The sequence below is a fragment of the Uloborus diversus genome, chromosome 4 (genome assembly GCF_026930045.1).
Source record: "Uloborus diversus isolate 005 chromosome 4, Udiv.v.3.1, whole genome shotgun sequence".
Classification (NCBI taxonomy): domain Eukaryota; kingdom Metazoa; phylum Arthropoda; class Arachnida; order Araneae; family Uloboridae; genus Uloborus; species Uloborus diversus.
In genome coordinates this window covers 123,635,057-123,660,393 of record NC_072734.1, presented here as the reverse complement: position 1 = coordinate 123,660,393, position 25,337 = coordinate 123,635,057, and the positions used below count along the sequence as shown (strand labels likewise).

The following is a 25,337-nucleotide window of genomic DNA, read 5'->3' as shown; positions in this document are numbered from 1 at the left end:
GCTGTGGTCGCTCTGATTTTTATGGAGCCATCTTGGTAAATTAGGAAGGTTCTAATCAGTTAACCTAAACCTACTTAATTTTTCTGGAAGGTTCTAGAGACATGACAAGCTTTAACAGGGCAGATTTCTCACGTCTTCATACAGTTTCAAGGTTAATTTTAGAAAGGTTACTACTTTTGACGGAAAGCGTTCCTGGTTTTTCCAAGATATGTTACTGGAAGAAATTGGGCACATCAGCTGCCCATTATTTTCCAGGAACGTTTCTGAATCGTTTTTACAGTGTATTAATTTTTTACGTTCATTTCAGGAAAGAATAAAAAGCTTTTTCCAGGTTAAAATAATTAAATGAGTTACCTGTATAGTTGGTTTTAAACCAATATCTAAGCTTGAATCCGGAAAATTGAAAAGCGTCATCCGAATGGAAAATGATTTGCACTTCATTTCTGGTGGATGTCAAGTTTTTGGGTTCGTTTTCTGAGTCGCAAAACGTTCCTAATATCCTGGAATCTGATGAAGAAAGCAGAAATTATTTTATTCAAAAACTATCGGTCTAAAACTGGAACTTCGCTTCAGCAAAAAAGTTTTGAGTGCGTTACAGTTGGTCTTTGAAAAAAAAAAAAAAGTAGTTTTAACTAGCAAAACTAAATGATAACTTTGATTTCTAATATTTATTAATGATACAAACATTCAGCAGCATTTCTTTATAATAAATGGAAGAAAAAAACATTGTAAAGGATAGTCTAAGTACAGTTAAAAAAATAATTATGTATTTAAATAGCCACATATAAACAGTTTTTAAAAGTGCAATTCCTCGATGATTTTCCCCCCCAGTTACAACAGTAACTTATTTAAGAGAAAACCACCCTTAATTAAGTAGAGTGATTACAAAATAGTTTACCTTTTAGTTCTAGATATCGAAAAAGTATCCGATTGAACTGCATTTACTTTAATACGATTTTCTGAAGATTTTTAGATAAGCATAAAATCGAGGTAAGCGAAATCAAAATATCGACGATTATTGCACTAAATTTTCTATTCTAATTATTATGGTTGATATAAAACTTATTATTGTTGCTTAAAATTGATATTAACCTTTTAGCAACTACCTAACAGCACAAGAACGACGCAACTAGTAACATAATTCATGGGAGTTATTGTGTTAAAATAACAAAAAACATAAATGTTTGAAACACAATATGGTCTTAAATGGTCGCTAGCAAACGTGTTAATTTTATTTTAATAGCATAAGCTAATTTTGTGCCCCCCCCCCCCCCAAAAAAAAAGAGCCTAACTTAAAAAATGAATAACAACACTATTACTTTATTTTAGTTATAAAACTAACGAAAATAATCGTTAGCAAACTATATAGTCTGGGTTTCGTCTACTACTACTAATAACGATTATAATAGTTTTTTTTTTTTGATTAATTTTATTGATTGTTTACGTGCAGTTAAAATTATTTTAAATGGACAAAGGTTAAAAAGTATGTTTGGTTAAAAAAAGCTATTGCAAATTGAAAAAATCTAACACCTGTATGTGTGAAAATAGAGCTTGGTACGCATAAAAAAATTCACTTTCAAACGAAAAAATTCCATGTTATGGTACCTTCAATCTGGTATTGTAATAACAATAAATAAACAAATTATATGTTTAACAAAATATAAAAAGTGCAACATAATGAGAAGAGTAGCATTTTAACCACTCCTACTTTGTTGCAAACCGCTGAAGAAACTTTTACAGATTTTCGATACAAATATTGCCAATAGTTTAAGATGGGGTTCTACGAAAACTTTGCTGACGTTGAATTTGTCTTTTCATTTTTGGCATCAAGTGATCGAATAAATATGACAGTACTTCGGTTTTAATATTTGCATTGTTGAAATTTCACCTACGCTCCTAAAAAAGTTAAAACCTTAAAAAAAATGGCGACGGGAGGGGGGGTTATATATACATGCAGAATTTTGCAGGCAGAAGGAAAGCATGTTACGTACTCCTCTTTCAACTCTTGCCCTTAGAGAGAAATCGTCTTACCAGCAATCGGCCCCCTCTCTGATCTGCAGATAATCGGCTGCGCAGTTGTCCTCGGGTTCGAGACTGAAGGCATCGAAAACTATGGATATCCAATGACCCGGTGGGGCTATTAACCAAATAACGCATTCAGACGACTCAGGATACTTATTTGGGTAGTTTGGGCTGGCCCACGCTACCATTCCACTCTTCACGTTGCCATAAACAATCTGAAAGAAGAAATAAGTTATTGAACAAATAGGGGAGGGTGCCCAAAGCGGGTAGGTCGCCCAAAGTGGGTAGGCCTTCGTATGCTCCCCCATGGTGTGTTAGCGGCGATGAATACGTATGCCGTGTTTACCCGAACATCCCCGAGTTATTATCAATCCTAGCGAAGCAGCAGTGAAGTGGCATGGCGCAACCAGGCTTAATATTAAAAAAATGATATTTTTTTAAAAAAATGAAGTTTTGTAACTTGTGATTATTCAAAGACCAGCTTATTTTTTTGATTGTCAATAATATTAACTTACACTGTTAAAATCAGGAGTTCCACAGGGGGTAAAGAATTTCACCCAAGGGTGAAAAAACGGTGCCTCTGGGTGAAACAGAGGCTAGGAAGTGTCGTTAAGGTGCTTTTGGTTCCTCAGTGGGTGAACGACGTCAACAAAAGTGATAAAAGACCATTCAATAGGAGAGCGACTCCTTGCGCATGCGCTCTGACTTATCGTCCAACGACAACTCCAGTTTGAATGGCGAAGGAAGGAAGTTGCAACGAAATTTACTTTCACATAGAATGAAGTACAAAACTGAAAATTTCGTGGATTAATCTTCGAAATCTCGCGTAAGTAAAGGCATTTGATCATGTTGTAGCTCTCAGAACTTTCGAACATATTTAAAGTGTTTAAAGTATGTTGACAACTCTTATTGTTTCCGTTTACCTTATTAAACATTTAATGTCTTGTTATTTATATCCTGCAAAACTGTTACCTAAAACTATCTATCAGTACTATCTTGAACAACAACATTAAAAATAAAAACGTTTAAATCAGCTGATAATTGAATTGCTAATTCCGGAACAAAAATGCATCGACGTAAACAGCCTATATACCAATGTCTATTTCTTCTCAATGAAATTACGTAGTGGAAACGAACAGAGCAGCAAAGGCGGAGGGGAAAAAAAAAAAAAAACTGCGTGAAAAGAAATCTCTCACTTAGCGTTTGACTCATGAGTTTCACATCGTGTTTTGGTTAACGTATCTTTCTCAGGCGTTATTGCATGAAGCTAATGTAGTTATCTGCTCGTTTTTATTTTTAATCTGACGGAAAACTTGACATTGGAAAGAAGGGCTTTTAAATTAGTATTTATCTTGTACGCATAAGGATACTCAAATATCGAATCTTATAATAAGTATTGATAAGTTACGCTCGATTAAAATTTTAAACGTTTATGAAACGCTTTTATTTTCCTATGATTCTAATCTAATGTTACCCAATATTTCTGGTTGTTCCGGCAAATGATTGATAAATACCTTCCCTGTTCAATTTCGGTACGGATTATAGTAAAAATTGTCAACAACATATTAATTACTGAGCAATTCAAGTGTGAACATAAGAAAGTTAGTGCACGAACAGACAAATTAAAGTCATGAACACTTGTAAACTATGTTCGAAAGTTGAAATGTGATCAAATGCCTTCGTATATATAAATCAAAATAAATAAAACACAATTGTATTCAAAAACGCACACAACACGGGGGGGGGGGGGAATCCCTATAGGAAGCAATAAAGGTGCCATTTTTCTCACCTAGGGTACCATCTTTTCACCTACGGTGCACGTTGGGTGAAGGGAGTCAGTTTTTCACCCTTGCTAAGGGTGCAATTTCGGCTCTCTATCGGGTGTCGCTGGTGAACAAGCGTTTCACCCCTGACAGGTGCCAAACGCAACCTGTAGTTTTAACAGTGTATTCTAACACTATCCAACTATAATCTACGATGGCCATTCCGTTTTTTCTTTAATTACTAATTTAAGGTTATAATTATTGAAATAAAAAACGTGCCTTTGGGCAAAGCGGGTATAGGATTTAATCATATAGTTATTTAAAATTTCTTGACTCGTGTGCCGACTTAGATTTTCTTTCAATAGGATAAATATAACTTTCAAAAGTTATTTTTTAGGATGGCACAGTTAATTAGTCTATTAATTAACTCAGTTATTTCTTTATGTTTTATAAACAAATGTACTGACTTTAAATTGGATAGCACAACTGTTTTACATTTTTTTAATATAATGGCAGGTAGCAGGTCAACTATTTTAATCATTTATAACTTCATATTTGATTGGAAAATGTACCAAACCACAATTAGTTAAGTTTACCCGCTTTGGGCTCAATGGTAGGACAAAGCGGGTTTTTCACATGTTTGTTAAGTTTGATAATAAATAAATATTGGGTTTGAAATAATACAAAAATCACTTTTTATTTTGAAGTTCAAGAACTCTGCTAGGAAATAAAACCGAAATTGTTGCGATTAAAATCCAAAAACTACAATTTTCGAGCGTTCTTCGAAAACCTACCCGCTTTAGGCCACCCTCCCCTACGTACCCGAAAACATTTGGTAGGACGTAATCAATTAATTGCTGATAATAACAGTTACATGATGGTGGCAAAAAGGATCACTATTATGTTTGAAAAACGATAGCTGAATTAGGGTGAGGCATTGGACAAGTGAAAGAAATAAAACAGAGGTGCAAAAGAAATAATTTTTTCCGTTCTGTAGAACTTTGCATTCAACTTATTTCATGTAATGTTGCCCTTAGAGCCTGGGTATTCCCATTACTGTGAGGTGCACGACCTGTGAACGCTACACAAGTTCTCAGAGTACTTACCAAGGAATCTATCTTTGACGGCGAACCATCAATATCACTTCATCTTCAAGGAAAACAGGTTATTGCCTTCACTTGGAATAGGCAACGCCACCCGGAAAATCCATAGCTTTCTATCCACTTTATTAACCGCAAGGAATGAGAAAAATTTACGGTACGACCTAATCAGAAAATTACATGGAAGTTGTTGTTGTTGTGTCCAATCCTTCAGGATCTAGCGACAGCTATATCAAATCCATAATTCCATGCACCCTCGCAAAGTCGAGCACCAGGAGTGGGTTGTCGCGGACATCCTCAAGAGTGAGCCCCAAGCAATCCAGTAGGTGTTGCGGGGAGGCCGGCAGCAAATGGCACTTGGGACACGTTGGGAAGACTTTACGGCCGGATTCAAATGACATGCATTTCAGGTGCCCACTGAAGAGTCTTGAGATGGCCGTTTGGTCCTGTCTGTCGGCCTTGAAACGTAATGCACCTCCTGGTTTTGGTCTACTGTACCAAGAATGAGCTGGAGGAGCTAGCCAGACATGCCGGTCTCTATTTTTCGCCGCAGAGAAAATTTCTTCAAAGGTTAGGTCGTAATCAGTCGTGGCCATCTCAGAGCAGCCTCTTTTTGCCAAAGCATCCGCGGTTTCATTTCCCGGAATGTTGACGTGGGAGGGGATCCACTGAAGGTGGACGTCTCTTCGCTTTGAAATAGTTTTAAGCATATTGATGATTTGAATGCTTACTAGGTCATTCACTTGGTTCCAGTCCTGTAGATGTTGAATTGAGCTACGGCTGTCTGTAAGAATCCAGATGTCACTACAGTCTGTGGAGTGGAGAATTTGATTTAAACCCTCCTTAATAGCTATTAATTCGCTCTTAAAGACCGAGCAGTGGTCTGGGTTGCGTCGAGAGAGACGTACAGAAGGATTCACAATATATATACCACTCCCAGTATGATTTGACTCGTCTTTACTCCCATCTGTATAAATAAGAGTAGAGTAACTCGGGATGCTATTTATGACCTCCAGAGCCAGTTGTCGTAGATATTCAGGGACATCAGAGTTTTTGTTGGTTTGAGACGGTAGTTCAGAGTGGAAGTGAACTCCAAGGAGTCCCTCAGTCGGACTAACACAGGGTGTTAGAGATGAGTACTCCACTGAATGGGATATAATATCCAGTTTGTCGGCCAGACCAAGTGGGCTATTCCTTTTGAGTCTCTGGTTGCTACTCCAGCTGGACAGATATTCAGATGTACGGTTCTGATTTTCATAGCTTTTTAGTTTGTTGAAGTATTTCACCAGTTTCGAGTTTCTAACGAGGCCAAGGGGAGGGAGATTAGCCTCATAAAGTACTATATCATTTGGGCAGCTGTTTCTTAGGCCTGTTATGATGCGAGCTGCACTCAATTGCTCTCTCTCCAACTGGAGAAAGTTAGATGTCGAGGCGCAGAAGTATACCGGGAATCCATACTCAAGGATAGGCCTGATTAGTGCAATGTATGTTGATCTGAGTGTTTTGGCGTCAGCACCCCAGTCTCTGCCAGAGATGTACTTAAGGATATTCAGTCTCTTACGGCTCTTGATCACCAGATTTGAGATGTGTCCATTGCTCGTAATCTCCTGATCTAAAACAAAGCCCAAGTACTTTGGATGTTTAACATATGAAAGAGGCTGATCTTGAAAGAGGACTTGGGGGTGGTACGAGTACAGGTGTTTATTGGTGGTAAAAAGTCCAACATATGATTTAGTGACGTTAAAATTCAGTTTGTGGTTGTTTGCAAACTTCCACACATCCGTTAACGTAGCGTTTAAGGTCGATTCAATATTTTTCACATCAGGGCCAGAGCACCACAGCACAATGTCGTCGGCAAATATTCCGACATCACACTCCGGAGCGATGATACTTTCGAATCCAGCCATAAACAATGAAAACAGAGTTGGGCTAAGGACGGATCCCTGAGGGACCCCCTGATACGTTTTGAACCAGTTAGATAGGGTGTCTTGACACTTAACACGAAAATTACATGGAAGTACTTAGAAGCACAATCCAGCTTTACCATAAACGTTCTTACTCTTGGCTTAAGAATTTTTGTTGAGGTCTCAACTCTTGGAATCTATACTACTGTTGTCAACTCACAATAAGCTACGATGTTAACAACAATGCTGTTATATACACTCCTGTTTGTGAAAATTGCAACACCACGAAGGACTTACGCGGGTGAGCTGAAAATTGCAGGAAATGTAAAGTAGAGCATGATATGCAAATGATTATAATTGCAGACCGATAGCGCATGCGTATGCTGAGCAACGCCCTCTGAACGGCGTATCGAACCGAATATAAATTGACGGCTGTAGCGAGGCGTGTATAATTATCGGTGGTTATATGCTAGAGTAAACATTAACTGAATCTTTACTGTGCCTCTTCGACGAAAGAGAGCGAAATTTGAGCAAATTTCGGAGTTTGAACGGGGCAGAATCGTCGGCCTTCGTGAAGCTGGATTGTCTTATCGTGCAGTAGCCGCTCGTGTGCAGCGTAACAGCAGCACAATCATGCGTGTTTGGATGCAGTGGACGGACGAGGGTTGGACAGCTGGGAAATCCGGGAGTGGACCCCAAAATGCGACGTTAGCTCGCGATGACAGACACCTGGTGCGTATGGCGCTGATGGACCGCACAGCTTATTCTAGACAATTGGTAGCACAGTGGTCAACAGCTACAGGTGTTTCATTGTGTGCTTCATCAGTTCGGAGACGTCTGCTGCAGCGTGGGCTGCGCTCAAGGATTCCTTTATACAGGATTCCTCTCACGCAAAACCATCGCCGCCTGCGGCTACAATGGGCCAATGTTCATAGGAGCTGACGTGCTGATTGGCAGCAGGTCGTCTTTTCTGACGAATCCCGCTTCAATTTGTGGCACCATGATGTCCGAATTCGTGTCAGGCGCTATGGTGAATGGCACATTCCGGAGTGCATTATCGAATGCCACAGTGGACGAACGCCCGGAGTTATGGTCTGGGGTTCCATAGCATATCATTGACGATCACAATTGCTACGAATTGTGGGCAATTTGAGCAGTATCCGATACATAAACGAAGTTTTACAGCCCCAAGCTATTCCTTTCCTGCAAGGAATCCCAGGGGCTGTATTCCAGCAGGATAATCCCGTCCACATGTCACCAGGACTGTCAAATCCTACCTTGATTCGCAGCAGGTACAGCTTCTTCCTTGGCCTGCATATTCCCCGGATATGTCACCGATTGAACGTGTGTGGGATTTCTTTGGGCGGCGTCTCGCTCGCGATACTCGTCCTGTTGCTTCGATAGACGAACTTTGGTTGCGCATACACACAATATAGAATACTCTTCCGCAGGCAGATATTCAAACTTTGTTTCACTTCATGCCGAGTCGTGTAGCAGCTCTTATTGAAGCGCGTGGTGGTCGAACAAAATACTAATTTCTATCTCTTTTTATCGTTTGTTTGGTTTGAAAATGTAATAATTTGTTTGTACCATTACCACTCCACTGTGTATTAAATTTCATTCAACTATGATGCTTCCCTCATGGTGTTGCAATTTTCAAAAACAGGAGTGTATGTTCTAGTTAACGCCATAAGTCTATAGCAAAAGTACTTATGCTGTCAACCTCCAAAAAGCAAAGACTTTCCTCTCTTTGCATCTTAGCAGCCAATTACCAGCAACCCCACTGTAGCTTTAGAGATCTCATTTCAAGTTCCTCCCATATTTTTATTATAAAGCGATGAAGCTATTAAATCCAACTAAATAAGAATGACACATGTTGTATGAATCGGAATTCCAAACTAAAGGGCATAGGAAGCAAACAGCAATTAAACCTTACAGATGTTTACTTACCTCCTACAGGTTGCAATCTCCGATCAATTGCTTCGTACTTGGCATGGAAACCCTTTTTGTTGTAGGTCTCGTCTGAATGAAAGTGCAAGAGTAGGGAGTTCCCCGTCGATTCGAACTTCTGAATGCCATGACAGAATCGAGCGAGCAAGGTTGAATCTGAAGGACGAATAAGTGGTGAATTGTGGATTAACATATGCAACGAAAAAAGACATGGATAGATAATACATATCAGAGTGTAGTTGGGATGATTTTGTGTAAGCGTAGAATGAATAAGAGCGAAATGGAAATATCACGGGACAAAAAAGAGGCAGGAATGCATATCGAAATAGCTGGGATGAAAGTGTGTCGTTAGAGCAAAGCAGTTTATCCAATCAATGGAATTGAGGAAATTGGAAAACGTATTTCAATCAAACCGGTGAAGTGAGTTACACTGCCATAAGAGAAAGACGAGACGGAATGCGATGCAATTTAATACGATATTCTGTTACGATTCAAGTTTAAAATTCCTTTTTTAATCAATTAAAAAACGTCAGCTCATAGGGTACCCTGACTAGTAAATGAGCGTTTAAGCCCAATTTCATTTTCAGAAATTCATAAAAAAAAAAACCTAGCATTTGGACAGCAAAAGCATGTTTGTTGAAATGCGAATTTATAAAGAAAAACTGGGCAAACTTCTATGGTTTTTCTGTAGGTATTTTGAGGTACTTAAATGAAAAGTGTAACAACTCACGTCTAACCAGTGGACAAACAAAAGATTTCTTCGTCGTTTTGTTTTTGAAATTGTATTGATGGATTCTATTGTTTCCAATTCAGACAAAAAAGAAAAAAAAAAGATAAACTAAATGAATAAAAGAAATTAAATAAATAAATAAAGTAAGAAAAAGACTTTTGAACCCATACTTTATGAAACAAATTACGACAGTTCTTTCAATGGAATGTGTTACTTGACTGGTCGTAGTCAGTCTACCCTATATTTTCTGCATATCATAAAATTTTTTACAACATTCTGTAGCTTGGTTATTTTTAACGAAAAAAAACCTGAGGACGATTGAAAATTTCAATTTAAGAAATAAAAGTAAAAGTTTACAGGGTTAATACAGCTACAATTACAAATTTTAAATACATTTTTTCTTCATCATATTCCAGCTTTCAAATAGCCTTTATTACTATTTAAAACTTAACAATTTTCCCCAGAATATCATCACAGCAACCGTTGAGCTGACATTAACAGGGGTAAATTTTAGTTTCAAAGCGTAGGATTCACTTAACATACTTAATAATAACCAACCTATAGACTCCATGATAATAACATTAGTTATTCATGATTTTCATCAATTTTGCTCAATAATATTGCCAATTATTTAAGGTAAAATTTAATTCATTTGATGTTGAATAAATATGCCACTTACTTTCCGTTGAGCCATCGAATACATTCACATAATCCAAGTTGCATTTCTCATCAAACTCGAGATCCACGACGTCGAACGTCAAGGAGATTTGCTTACCAGGAGTGACAGTGATGGTCATCCAACAGTCGGCATTGTCCGGGTAGTTATTGGGATAACTCGGAGTCTGGAGTTCGCCCGAATCTTCGGCGAACAGTTTGTCGCACCCTAAAAAAAGAGTAAACCTTAACGAAAGCTGCAGGAAATAAGTTTTGGGTTCAGTATGTTTAATCTCTGCATAAGAATCTCAGATCTGGAAGAATGTAAGTCATTGTACTCTTACTTTTTAGGAGAGCATAAAAATTCAAACGAAGAACGTGGTTGACCTAGCAACAAAGCTATTACTATTTCAGTAAACAAAAAGCTACAGCTTGGTGTTCTCGAGAATTGCTGTGATTCGAGTGTCGAGCGAAGAACCGATGGATTTGAAAATTTCCGAAGAAAAAACAATAAGACCAATCTCGTAATTGTACGACTTTAATTAGCGGGGATGTTATTAAAACGTCAATTAACATTACACTACTCAGGGATTTTTATTTCTTTCTGTTGCCATTTTAATGTGTTAACAAGTAATATTTTAATTTTTTTTTTTCAGTAGAACTGACATCATCAAAGCAATCAACCGAGTTAACCGGTTACTCTATTCGATCAAAACCTTTGTTTATCGCCTGCCTTAAAATTTTTTTTTGTAACCAACGTTCTTAACTCTTTTCAGCATTGAAAGTAATTTCTTTAGTTATGTTCATTTATTAGTGTAAGCTTACCATTACCAGCCTCATATTTTGGTAAATTTAGGATGTGCGACTAATTATGCTTATTTTCTTGGACTTTTCTCCTTCGCATTTTGAATTTCTCCAGAATAGGTAAGTCTTCGAATTATAATAACTCTCTTTTTCCTCTTACTTTTAATGTTTAGAATACATTTTGTATACTTAATAGAACATATTAAATTAGGATTGGTTAGATTTCTTTTTATGAAACAGAAGTTCCAGAACTAAAAAAGTTTACTTTTAATGATTTTAACTAAAGCTTAATTGGACGCTGATGTATTAGTATTAAAGGAATGCAATCATGAATCTTTATGCTTTAATTTCACGTAATCAACCAAGCAATATGTGTCGTTTTATGTAAAAAGCAAATTGTTATTGTAGATATGAATATTTTGGATATAGTCTATAGATGCAATTCAGTTTAACGTGAGCATGGATTTTAGTTGATAATTCATATATTTTCATTTTTTGTGCTCATTGAAAATAGTCATAATTTACATCATTGACAACTATTATTAACATTAATGAGATTTTTTCCAGAAATATGTTTTACTGATGTTTTACAAACCCTGCATTACACATATTTATTTAAACCTTAACGCGTTCGAAACTGATGTCAGAGTATTACAAAAACATCAACTTGACATCTCTTTCATTTTTGAGGTATCCCGTAAAACGCCAGGCGACGCAGCTAGTATATTAATAATATTATTAATAATATTGGTGGTTAATATTTTATTATTTATTTTTTTAAATGCTGATTATAATTTTTAAAAAGCTAAATCTTCCAAAAATCACAATTAGCAAAAGCATATAAAAAGTATATGAAAGTAATATTTGAATGAACCAAACGCTAAAATGTACAATAATGTATTGAACAAAATTAGAAAGTAGGTACTTTCTTTAGTAAGCATAGTTATTAATGGAACAGCAAACTTAAATTAACTATGAAAACAACAATGAAATCAATGTAGTATAGTATGGAATACAATATTTTTTATTTCTTAAAACAAAGAGAGGGTGTAAAAAACAGGTCGAAGATCGTTTACTGTTTCATTGAATTTATTTCGTTACTAAAATCTTTTCCTCAAATTTGATAAAAGTGATATACACAAATATTCCAATAAGAGAAATTTTGTAAAAATTTTTTTTTAAATACATTAATTGTCAAAAAACAATTAAATGTTTAAAAATTAGAAAGATCGTCCTGTTTTAGATTTTCCGGATTTCAGAAACCCGATTCTTCGAGAATAGACTGTATTTCGTTACTTCTGCAGAAACTCACCTCCACCCACTTGAGCGTAATACTCGAGGGAAAATCCTTTGTACTCGTTGACAGGATCGGAGTGGAAGACCACGAGTACCTGGGAAGAGTTGGTCTTGAGGATTCGGTTGCTGATTTGCCCGCAGAAGGGGCCCAGCGAAGGAGCCAAGCCGTTGGACCCCAGGTATACCTGCAAGTAGTCCAGTCTGAAATGAACGATACCACCATTATCTTCTAATGCCTCACCTTAAAATAATCTTAGTTAGACACTTACAAAGTCTTTAGAGGAGTCGAAATTTGAGTCAAAAGTATTAGCAACTCCAGTAAACTATAGGAGGCGCTGCAGTCACTTTCTAATGGTGGATGAAAAAGGTAAAGCAAACAAATGCCGTAACTTGTAACTTGCTTTGAAGCTTAGCGAATGTCAGTAATTTTTTATCGTGTTTGTAGGAAGTTTTATTTTCTTTTCTTCTGAAATCACATTACATCATAAACTGTCTAAAGCCTGTAGTTTATCCCAAAGAGAACACGTGAAATGGAATGTTTAACCTTTCTCTATAGTATTTTTAATCACCGCAAGGTAGCGTATTCGAAATCTGGAGTTGCGAATTGTTTCAAGGGCAGATTTAGTTGTAGTCAATGAATTATGAAGTATAATTGGCATAAAATCGTCATTGATGTACAACGCTTCATTTCAATAAAAATGGAAAATTTATTAGTGTTTTAAATGACAAATTAAAACAAAAACTAAATGCGCACTTTTTTAATGGGACTGATTTTTTACCCTCATCATTAGCAATAATATACACCCGCCTAATATTTCATTTTATTTATTTTTTTAACTCTATACTACCTATACATTACACCTTTTAAGTCTGAACTACCTATACATAAACGAACCTCAACGGTGGTTCTGATTTCAAGGTAACAGTTGAGGACAGTGGCTGAAATCAAGCAACGAGTGCTGTGGCGAAATTATCAGGTGAAGGTTTCAGAATCGAAATTTGTTTTCCTGCTTTACATGCAATAAGTGAAGCAGCAAGTAAATCTTCAAAATTACTTTTTATTAAAAATTATTTTATTTTTTATTGCTCAAAATCAGCAAAAAAAGAAAAAGCATTGAACATATATTTACTGCTATTCGTGAAGTATCGGATATGAGATTTGATCTTTAAATTTCTTTTATTTTCTTGAAATATGCCATCTTTATTTAATTATCATTTTTTCTATCTTATAGCCCTCAATGGCGCTGGTTACACAAGACATCCTTCAGGCCTATTTCAATGAATTTGACGGGTGTTCAGGGATGCCTCAATATTAAATTCTTGGGAGAGCGGAGATTCTCGATTTGCCGAATGGAACTCCTGATTTCGCCAAATGAGATAATTTTTCTATAACTCCAAATTTTGCCAAATGATAATAATTTTGCCGAATCGTCAGACTAAATTGCCGAATAGGAAATTTTTGTGAGATCACAGTGACCTCTCGTGACCTCTCATCGGAACGCCCAGGCGGGTGTCACAAGAAGACTAATCATTACTTGTTCTGCATTACTTATACTTACACAAGACGTTTAGCTTTTTTTTTTTTTCGAGTGGGGGAAGGGGAATGTACACTTACCTGCAGTTGGTGTCCTCCTCCATAGCCAGCGAATGGATCTTGAGCGTGATGTTGCCATTTTTCCTGGAACTTGTAAGCAGCCATCTACAATCAGAGCTGCTCGGGTAGTTGTTGGGAAAACCGGGGCTCGTTAGGAAGCCTCTGCCGCTGCCCACTCTCAAGTTACGGCTACAACCGTCATCTGTTGAACGAAATGAATATTTTGTAGCGGGCAATTATGCTTATTCGTCGACAAGTGTGAACAAACGTTTGGACGTTTGGGTAGCACAAACTCATTGAAGCCAACGTTTTCTAACACATTCGAACCATAGAACAGGAGTTATGTAGTAACTGGAGGGAACAAGTACGGTCATTGGCTTAGGATACGCTGAGGCAAAGATACCAAATCACACGGTTCAACTACGATGAATGGGAGATACGTTTTACGTGAAACGAGTGAAAGAATCCTGATTTCTTCCAATACTTAACTTTAAAATATAGATCACGGGACTTGAGATCTTTGCTTCAAGATTTGAAAGCTTCACTCTCTTCACTTTTTACTCCTTCGCAATAGTTCGGACGCTAGCTACCGTAAAAACAATGTAATAAACGTTGGCTGAAACCTTTTACAGTTGGTGTAAAGAACGAGAGCCTCAAATGAGAAATAGTGAAATCCCGTTACAACGAATACCAATACAACGAAATATCCATTTCAACGAAATAAATTTTCAGCCCAACTTAGTTTCCAATACATAACTTGAATTTCATTACTACGAACAAAATTTGCAGTTCCTTGAAGTTCGTTATAACGAAATTTCACTATAGATATACTGAAGTTAGTTATTCCGATAATCGGAACTGGTTAAACGGTGTAAATATACAAGGACCCGCATTGAAGTGAAGAGGTTGGAATTGGTTTTTCTTTATGAGATTATGAAATCATGAATAACAAGATAGAGAATTAAAAAAGAAACGAAAAGAGAAAGGCAAAATGTTTTTTTTTAATAAGTGTTTTAAATTCTTGATGGTAACACTACTCAACATCAAAAATGCACCCGGTGCAAAAATAGATTTTCCGAAGTATTTTGCCTCGATAAACGCGAAAATCACTAAAAAAAAGTTGAGATTAGCTCTTGTTTTCAAGATTCAGAATCAAACTAGAGTAGTAAAATCTCACTAATGCTCTCTTTTCCTGGCAGATAGACAGGGGCGTAGCTAAGGGGGGGGTTTGGGGGACAAAACCCCCCCCCGAAAAGTTAGTCTCAAAAAAAAGAGAAAAAGAAGAGAGAAGTGAAAGGAAAAAAAAGAAGAAAAGGAAAAAATTCCAAGCGATTATATATATATATATATATATATATATATATATATATATATATATATATATATATATATATATATATATATATATATATATATATGTATATATATATATATATATATATATATATATATATATGTATATATATATATATATATATATATATATATATATATATATATATATATATATATATATATATATATATATATATATATATATATATATATATATATATATATATATATATATATATATATAAAAGAAGTAACCCCCCCCCCGAAAGTCGGGTCTAGCTACGCCACTGCAGATAGAAGCATGGGACCGACTGCCCTCTATATTTCGACTCTTGATTGAGAAAGAAAACCTCACTATACATAAAACTGAGATGGACTTCAAGGAACTTAAATTCTGGGAAGAGAAATGCCTTAAATGAGCCTCTAGTAGATCCACCCATTTCTGTTCCCACCCATGCTCATTCTGCTGGGAATAATAAAGAACTTCGTGAAAGCTGTGAACAAAGATGCTTTTCCAATACCTTACGGGGAAATTTACAAAAGACATAGAAGTTAGAGTTCAGGAGAAAATTTTTAGCGGTCCTTCAAATACGCGCAATTGTAAAAATCAGTGTTTTTGAAAATAAAAAAAAAATGAAAGGGAAGAGAAAAAAACATCTAAGAAACTTTTAAGGGTATATTCCAAGTATTTCTAAGCAGAAGAGAAGACGAGAACTAAAAGCAGTTGGTCAAAAAACCCCTACGGAAATTCTGTGATCATTGATGAATGATATATCAATGAAACTCTATTTTGTTTATTTAATCCAGGATATTTTGCTTAAAAACTGAATTATATGAACGATGCGCATGAGGAAAGGTTTCATCAATATATCTTTACGATGAACATTTCAGAAATTTGGCAATCTGAAGTAAATAGCATCAATTAAGTAGTGATTTGGCAAAAAAAAAAAAGTAATAAATGCATGATCAATGTTACTTCAGTATCGGATAAAAAAATTAAGGATTCATCCATAATATGCTCCCCTGAATCCCCGGATTTTTTCCCAGGGGGAACGTGCAGATATCAGGTCTTCAAAAAGTCGCCACGTGGGAGTGCAGGGCGTACCTGGAGTCTCCGCAATCAGTCGCCCGTTATCATAACTTGTGCAAATGAGTTATGATAACAGGATAATAATTATATATAATATGTGGTATAATAACCACATGAAATACACCGCCAGGTAGTTGTTTTCCACCTCTAGCTCAGACACTTCCTATTCCGGACTGATGAGTGCTAATAAGCACGAAACTGCAGTCCTCGGATGAAATGACTGAGCTGGCGGTGTATTTCATGTATTTCTGCCTTAGCCTTGGTTATAAGGCAATAACTTACTGAAAATATTGTAACCCTTATTATATCATCTATCTCAATACTGACACTATGTTGGGGGAGTTGAGAAGATTTTTTTTCCTTCCGTGAGAGGATACTTCATGAAGGTCATTGCTATGCTTTCTTGGAAAATAATAGATGAAAAATCTCACTTACTCGCTGCTTGTCTAGCATTCCTTTGAATAATCTTCGAGTGGGAGGCCATTCCAACTCTTCCACCGTTTCCATATCTGAAGAACAAAGCAATATAAAAACATTGGATTTAAGAAATGCATTAAATTAAAACTATTTTCACAACTAATAACACACTTAAGTTGTGACTTAACTTCATTCACGAGATAGATAAACTAGATGTAAACAAAAAAGTGCGCCATTTGGCGATCTCATTCACGTGTATGGCTTGGACAAGAACAAATTGGCACCAAGCGGACGGCAAATGCGAATACTATTGTATGTGTTTTTTTTTTTTTTTTTTTTTTTCAAGAGAAAATCTCCAAAGGTGGAATAGCGGCAAACCTTCTGAAAACATTCTTGTTTACTTTCAGTCGTTGTACTCCGAGATCAGAGTGTAGACTTCAAGAACTATGTTTTTATGCTTGAAAACAGTTATTTCTATATTTTATCCCCTAACCGAATCATGAGAAAATAAAATTGTTGAAAATTTACCGACCTATCGCAACAAATTAAAATTGTATGTGTCAGCTCGCGTTTTTCTGTCAATAAGAGAACAAAGTGACCTAAAGTTCCACAGTAAATGTTCTGTAGTTCCATAGTAAATGTTCTGTAGTCTCTGTTAAAGTTGATGAACAGAGCACAATCACCGCTCTCATTTCGCAAAACTGATTGAAACACTTTGTATTCTTGTACACATACGTGAATATAAAAGATGACTCGGAAAACACGGGGAAGATTTTATCAGGTAAAACTTGACCACGGACAGATGGAGCCTACCTATTACAAAATGAAGTGGTCCATTTCCGCTTCAAGTTCACACGCCATCTCTCCGTGGTCAAGCTTTAGCAGCAAAATAATTCCTGTTATAGCAATACAAGAAATTTTTTTTAAAAAACGGATGGTTCAAAATTGAACACGACCACTAGGGTATTTCGAAACAGTTGCCCCGTAAAAGTTAAAATAGCATTTCGGTTATAGTTTGTCGTCAGAAAAAATACCATGAATGAGATAGTAACCGAAGAAGAAACTCTCCTGACACATTTCTCCTGATCAATCACAGTGGGAATGCCGTAGGCGTTCTCAATTTAAAACATGCAATGTTATATGGAAATGGTTTGTTTTGCACAATCTGTGTAACAAACTGCCTACGTTTCACCTGAACGACTTATCTTTTCGTAAAAGTTAATCCTGAATGCATACTTTTAATAACAAAAATGCTCAAAGTGAGACAGAGTCAAGACATCAAAAGTTGGACGCAGGGAAGTCCCGAACTGAAATTTTTGGGAAGGCGGAAATTCTTCATTTGCCGAATAAAATTTCAAATTTTGCCGAAAAATGATAATTTTGCCCAATAGAACTCCATATTTTGCCGAACGATGATAGTTTTGCCAAATGAAACTCCAAATCTCGCTGATCGTGATAATTTTGCCGAATCGTGAAACAAAATTCCTTGGGAGATAAAAATGACTTCCCGTAACCTCCCATCGGAGTGCCTCAGGTTAGACGTAAAAAAACACTAAAGCTAACTTTCCATAAGATCCCTTGGGCCCTACAGTTACTAAAGAATCATATCAGAAATATTTACAACCAAAATTTAAGGAGATATTCCAGCTTAAAATTCTAGCACATGGAGTAAGGATCTTCCAAAATATTTAACGGGAACATAACACTCTATCAGAAGAGCAACAAATTGTGAAGTGTTGTTGAAAAAAAAACCAAATATATTGATCATTTTTATTGCTATTGAAAAACAAATATAAAATGTTGTACTGTGATGCATAAAAACAAACTGCAAAAGTTCGTACAGTTCGGGAAAAAAAGGGAAATCAAATTTATTAATCCGCTATATCTCCTGAAAATATGTAAATTACCATGAGAGTGGTATTGAACACAAAGAAAGTCACGTTTAGTATCTCGTTGAATATTGGTCATATTAATGCCATTTTTTGTGTTATTATAATTTTTTTTTATCTTGTGATTTTACCAAGTATTAATGTAGGGACTTGGAAGCTGTACAAACATTAGCGTTGTGTATTTAGTTAATATATTTTTTTTTTCGTCAAACGCTTAATAACTGAATTCCGTATTTTATTTTGATCTCTTTGCAACTGGACGTACAGATCTACCATAACAGTTTGCAATATGGCTTAAATCAAGGGTTTTGAGGGTTGTATTGGTGTGAAACGTAAATTTTTCCGGTAAACGTTATTTAAATGGTTCTAATTAAATGAGCTTACAAGCATTTGTATGAAAAAATAAGGTGAAGTTTCGTGATCGTAACATCATACTTTTTCTGAAATGCATTTTAACTAAAAACAATGGATAGAATCATGCGAAACCATGATTCAATCACAAATATACATTTTAATGGAGCCACACAGTTCCTTCGATATCATTCTCATACAGTACATTGATAACAACTAATTTGCGTAACGGTATAAATGTTTCTTTCTTAATTTGGAGTGGTTTTTCTTTAAAATATAAATGACAAATGATTTTGTATAATTTTATTTTATTGCTTTTGCTCCGACTTCAAAACTGTATTTAAGAGTATATCAAAGTTGTTCAAAGAATAAACCTTTTTTTTTTAACTTCAAACAGCAATTTCCAGCTGCTGTTTTGAAGTCGGTACTTTTTTTTTTTTCAAAATATTACAAATCATTTATTTCAGTTGATTATTTAGTTTTTTTTTTCTAACATGTCGAAAATATTAGTTTTGACTGTTTTAATTTTAACCTAGTCCGAAATAATTTACCTTTTTTAATGTATTTATTTTCAGTTTAGCGGCTAAGCAATGATTATATTATTGGATGTATTATTGGAAAGAGTCTATTGTCACAAGAGCAACTGAGACCAGCATTGTATTCTGTTGTCACTTCATGTCATTGCGACACTGATTCCACATGACACGAATTCCTGACATGTTTACGCCGTGTAGTTTCTATTCAATTTCATATAAATACATCGTAGTCTTTTCAATCAGTGACGATCTTTTAAAAATTTTTTTGTAATTATAAAGGTATTACGAAATAGCTTCAATTATATTGACTATTTTATCTCATGCTAATTATAATCGCTTCTCGTTTTAGAAACTAGAAAATGCCTTTCTGACACAGGAAAAAAATTAAAGAGGGAGTTTGGCATGTTGATCCGCTTTTCTACGTTTAATTTTTTTATTTCATTAAAAAACTAAATGAGCAGTTTGATTTTCTACCATAAGTTTGAAGTTTAAACAAATATTTCTTATCATTTCAGATTTTTTTTGTATGTTCCATTTATTAATATTTTTAGGCTAATTTTTTAACAGAACCTTATTAAGTAGACCAGTGTGCACCATGCTCAGTGTACGTTGTTCTGCCACATGGGGCACGTTGTATTGCATTACGTAAGCGATTTCTGTTGCAAATTGAATAAATAAATATAATCCAATATTGTAACTAACTTATTTTCTTTTATGTTTTGAATAAAATATATAAAGTTTAAATATCTGTAGATTTTAAATTAAATTTTATTGATGAAGCATCTTAAATTAAAAGTACAAATAAATAATCAGCAATAGCACACAACTAGATTTTTTATATCTAAAAAAAAAACTAGTCATTTAACATTTATAATAAAATTAAGGTACATTAAAATTCTTATATATTGTGCTAAACGACACCTGCCAAGATAAAAGTCTGCAACTTCCGGAGCAAACACTGGACTCTGGAAGAATAAAACATACACTACTGGCCAAAAACATTGCAAATTCGAAAAATTTATCATTTTTACAAGGTCATTATATTAATTTTTGAATTATCCTGATCTTCTTCAAGTGCAAATGTCGTAGACACATTTAAAGAAACAATAGTTTAAGTTTGCAATCATGAACTACCGAAAGAAAGGCCGCGAAGCATTGTGAGTTTACATGTCTGAAAGAAAGGTTGTTGTGATTAAAGCCAGAGGCTGGGCAAAATCAACTTAACTGCTTTTTGTTCAATCGCGACCTTCAATTGTTCTTTCTTTTGTGAAGAACTTGAAATGGGGTTGTTTCCTTCAGTCAAAAGTAATACTTTTAGTCGGTGAAATTGATAGAATAAGCGAAAGAAATAACATGCACCTAGAAAATACTTTTATTTTCCCAACAGTTATTTTTTAGTTAATTTTTTAAATTTTTAAAATGTCCAATTTTTCAAACAAGGTGTGGTCTTTATGACTTCACAATTGATGCACTTCGCCGCATCTTTCCACTGCATTTCCACGTTATGATAATCAAGAAGCGAATTAAATATTGCCCTCTACGCTTGCTATCAACCATATCGTTGCCAATACACGTGAGTAAAGGTGCGAATCAAATATTTTGCTCTGAGAATGGCAACACAGAATGGCATTTCATCATTTGTGATGTCATAGGACAGAAACGTAAACAATGAAAGCGCACCGATTTAAGAAATTTTTTTAAAATATTAAACTTAAACAAATTATTTGAAATATGGTCAGATCCTATGTTTTTAAGCATGCTGTTTCAGAAAAAAATACTTTTAAAATTTTGGAAACAACTCCATTTTTATTATTATTATTATTTTTAATTCTAGGCGAACCAAAATGGATCCCCTTTTCTGACAACTTTAACTTTTCTTTCTTTTGCATACTATTTTTCAGTAACTAAATAATATTTTTGTTCAATAACTTAATCATGTCTTGTCTTAAACTAATTTAATGTACTGATATTAAAAAATATCAATTGAGTTGAAAGAAGATCGTTATTATTTTTTTCCTTTGTTTTGTTCTTGAAAAATTCTTACAATTTTCAAGCTTGCAATACTTTTTGCCTGTAGTGTATGCTACTTTCATGCACAGTTGCATCATAAACATTTGCTGGGGAAAAAAGCAATTTTTTTTCTTCATTCCATCTTATTAAACAAATCTCTTAACGTATTTCATCTATGTTTAAATTCACTGATCAATATTGTATATATTAGTAGTGTATATTGATGAGAATATATATTAATAATTTAACCAAAATAATGTATATTGTTACTAATCTGTAATGGATTGCTTTTTTAAAAGCAAATTTTACCAACATGCATGCTGACCAACTTTAAACTCGTCTTGAATTGTGCCAAAATCATGAACATTTTTAAAGAATTGGTACAAGTTGGGTCTTCATCAACGTCGCTGCTACTATTACTAGAACCTTTTTTTCTAATTCCTCAAAAAGTTTTCATTTTTGTGGTCTTTTAAAAGGGGGACAACCAACGTACCCTGGGTTCTTGGTTCGAAAAAATCGTATCATATTTTTTTTTATCTTAAGGAGTCTTGTACAACTCCTTGATGTCACTCCTTGAGGGGGAGGGGGATCGGGAAATTTTGACGGTTTGTGACAAGGGCAAGGCCGACTAGATGCCATGTCAGTCTTGTCGAAAACTAGGGGCCCGGCCCTTGTGGGGCCCTGCCTCGGAATAAGAGTGATATAAGTTTTACTAACTGGGGGTGAGGCGGTAGGGGGCGCGACCAAACTTACTAGGGGTCCGCCTTGGCTCTCGACGGCCCTGGACAAGGAGGAAGGAGGGAGCAAGAAGTGTGTGACATTACACATTTCGTAAAAATCATAACATGGTAATGAAAAGCAGCGTGAAGGGACGAAGGGAGGGGAGGTTGCTGGGTGATAGGAGACACTTTGTGTTAAAAGGGAGAGGGGGTCAAATTTGTTGAAAAAAAGTGTGACATCATACATATATGAATAGTTCCTTATGAAAAAAAAATAAAGAAACTGCAAATGATTGCGAACTAAAAGAACTTTTTTTAGGAGAGGAATTCAATTTGTTACTCGAATCTTAATGCAAATTGTCAAAAAAAAAAAAAAAAAAAATGTTGCAGATTTCTGAAAATTATTCATTTAGCAAAAGAAAATTCGTCCAATATAACCATATCATGATTTCATCATAGAATTTGTAGGACTTGAGGCGTTTTGCTGGTCATAAATTAAAATAAAAAATATTAATAGTATTAAAGCTGTGTAAACCGGTCCAACGTGCCTCTAGTCAAAAGAGCCCCAATTCAACTTATATTACGCAATCAGAAATACTATATGAAGAAATTAGAGCACGGTTGTTAGATTCGTGGCAAATTTGCTTGACTTACATTCTAAGGCTGTTGAAAGTAACGTAAATAATAGTATACTCTGCATTTCATTACATTACAATAAAATTATATTTTAATGCGCACTCAATGTAAAACAGAAAGCTTTATTAAGTAGCTACGAGCATAATTTCAACTGGAAAATGCGGTTATTTAAAATAAAAAAGGGAACTTTTGTCGTTCCACTGACCGAAATTTCACCTTGCTTTAGAACTCTTGCTCTTCACCTTGAATGAAAATAAAAGAACAATGCATCAAATGCATAAAAAAACTTACCGAAATGTGAGTAGAACCACAGAAATCAGGCAGATCAAGTTCATCGCAGTACTTTTCATTAGTCATACATTTGATCAGGCATATTATACAGTAGGAGTGGCAACAGCTGCATGCTGAAAGAGGAAAGTGAGAACTGACAGACGATTTAATTATTTATTCCTTCTCACGGTTCCAGTTAAACCTTTTATTAGCAGTCGAATACGCAAAAGGTCGGCGCATCTTTTTAACGCAATTCGCGGTTTTCTGTGAAAAGCCAGCAGCTCAGAAACAGGTATGAAAAAGGCGAAAACAGGAACTGAGTTTGCAAAGGTGAGAGGAGGGGGAAAATGGCGAGTTTTCGGTACAGGTGGTTTGAGAAACGGCCCGTGACGTCACGCAATGTTATGAGTTGCTTTTTATTGGGAAACGCACGCATTTTCCGAATTCTTACTTTTGGTATCGTTCGCGTTTCTTACATTCTCCTCAGGGAGACAAATATTTCGACTTTTATTTTTTGTATTCCTTTCTTTTTCATAAAATAACTAAAACTGCAAATATTTCATCGGCTTATCAACGATGTAGTAAGGTGGTGCGAAATATAGCAAAATTTTAATTTTAGAGTAGCTACAGTGCAAAAAAGTTGCAACTGGTGAAGACTTAAAAAGCGAAAAAATTAAAAAGTAGCGAAATTGAATAATGTAAACCGATTTCGAAACAAGCCTAAAAAATAGGAAAAAAATTAAGAATTTCATCTTTTTTTTTTCCTTGTGATTTTTGAAAACATTTCTTCAATGGTTGTTTTTACATTACATGACAGAAAGAGAAAAAAAAAAAACCGAGCTGATGTGTGCAACACATGACTTCCTTTTACTCCAATTTAATGTCATTTCCCCATTATTGGCAATTTTAATGTGATTCAATTGTTTACTCTCTAAATATCACCAACAGTGGCCAAACTGAAACCAAACTAAAAAAAAAAAAATCTCCAAATTTGACGCCAAGTTGGTGACCATACTTGGCGACTGGTGACAAAAGACTGGTAATATATCATTAAGTGTCCGACAAATTTTAAGACAACTTGAGTTTGCATCGAAATTAACAATGATTTCCCCCAAAAAGGGGCAAAAGACCCCTTAGAAACATCCAAATGCAACCAAAATTGAAGGTGCACAACTAGACCCCACTAGGAGTCCACGTACCAAATTTCAACTTTCTAGGACATCCCGTTTTTGAGTTATGCGAGATACATACACACATACGCACATACATACGTACATACGGACGTCACGAGAAAATTCGTTGTAATTAACTCGGGGGGCCATCAAAATGGATATTTCTGGTGTCTGTACATTCCTAGGCATATATCCACGTGTGGTCGGGTCGAAAAAAAAAAAAAAAAAAACTCAACATTCATTCGGGGGTGAGAAAAATGGAAATTAAGGCCGATTTTCGAGTGAATTTTTTTTCGCGAATACAATACTTCCTCTTTTGTAAAGGGAAGTAAAAAAGGGATGCTACTATAGGAGAAAAGTAATTAGTTTTGCTGCTTATAGATCAGTATTCGAATCCACAAATCAGTTTGTGAGACTATAATTCTGGAGAAGAAACGGAAAAATTTAAGAAAAAAAGAGGATTTGTCCGACAAAAATGAAACAAAATAGCTGTAAACTAGATTTCAAATAAAATTCACGCTTTCAAAACCAGAAGTTTTTATCCACATTCAGCCATTATAGAATATCTTTTAAGAATTCTGGCTCAGTGTCGGATGAAGGTTTGAATCTAGATGTCATAAGCACAACATTGTAAACTAATCGTATTATATGAGAATTTTCATGACTTTATTTTCACAACTTGTTTGCCCAAAACAAGTCTACAAAAAAAAGTCACCGTAAAATCAGCTTAATTAGTAACAATAATCAAAGCAATAAGATTTATGTGTTAAATTGTACTTTTGACATTTTACTAAAAGTATTTTATGACCTTAATGAATATATTTGCACAACTTGTTTTATCCACATTTAAACTTTAAAAAAATGGTGCATTGAAAAACTAAAGCTGTTGCTTTCAAAATTCACTAAAATTATTAGAAAAAGGTTTTTTGTAAAAAAGAAAATTTTCCGCGATTGTAAGCATGGGTGTAGCCAAAGGGGCTAGTGTAGAGCATGTTTATTTCATTTTCTTGTACTTGCTGCTTTTCCAAAATCATGACTGGAGATGCTAAGTTTCCAAAAATTTTAAGGTGGTGGAAGAAAAGTATATTCCATTTT

The 25,337-nt window shown here is 35.2% G+C and overlaps 2 protein-coding genes across 2 annotated transcripts in view; both read right to left on the bottom strand.

Annotated features, from left to right (window-relative positions):
* LOC129220814 (uncharacterized) overlaps positions 1-2,156 on the bottom strand; it is a 61,676-nt gene extending 59,520 nt beyond the window's left edge. Inside the window, exons 1-2 of the mRNA XM_054855245.1 lie at positions 2,032-2,156; positions 355-507 (exon numbers count right to left, since the gene is read on the bottom strand). Coding sequence (XP_054711220.1) covers positions 355-507; positions 2,032-2,104 — 226 coding nt within the window. The 5' untranslated portion in view covers positions 2,105-2,156. The remainder of the gene's footprint in view (positions 1-354; positions 508-2,031) is intronic.
* On the bottom strand, positions 2,110-23,370 carry LOC129221429 (tolloid-like protein 2). The gene is made up of 7 exons (XM_054855912.1): positions 23,092-23,370; positions 16,678-16,751; positions 13,839-14,019; positions 12,240-12,424; positions 10,149-10,352; positions 8,740-8,895; positions 2,110-2,237 (listed from the first exon to the last, which is right to left on the bottom strand). The coding sequence occupies exons 1-7, from the start codon at positions 23,148-23,150 to the stop codon at positions 2,176-2,178; spliced, it is 921 nt and encodes a 306-aa protein (XP_054711887.1). The 5' UTR covers positions 23,151-23,370; the 3' UTR covers positions 2,110-2,175.
* Positions 23,371-25,337: the final 1,967 nt, after the last annotated feature.

Bases quoted from the DNA above. Each gene is read 5' to 3' on its own strand.
- LOC129221429 (XM_054855912.1), bottom strand. From the start codon at position 23,150: ATGAAAAGTACTGCGATGAACTTGATCTGCCTGATTTCTGTGGTTCTA. The intron at 12,425-13,838 runs GTAAGTGTACAT...CGTTCATTTCAG, and splicing joins GAGGAGGACACCAACTGCAG to ACTGGACTACTTGCAGGTAT. The intron at 10,353-12,239 runs GTGAGTTTCTGC...CTCTTTTTTTAG, and splicing joins TTACGCTCAAGTGGGTGGAG to GGTGCGACAAACTGTTCGCC.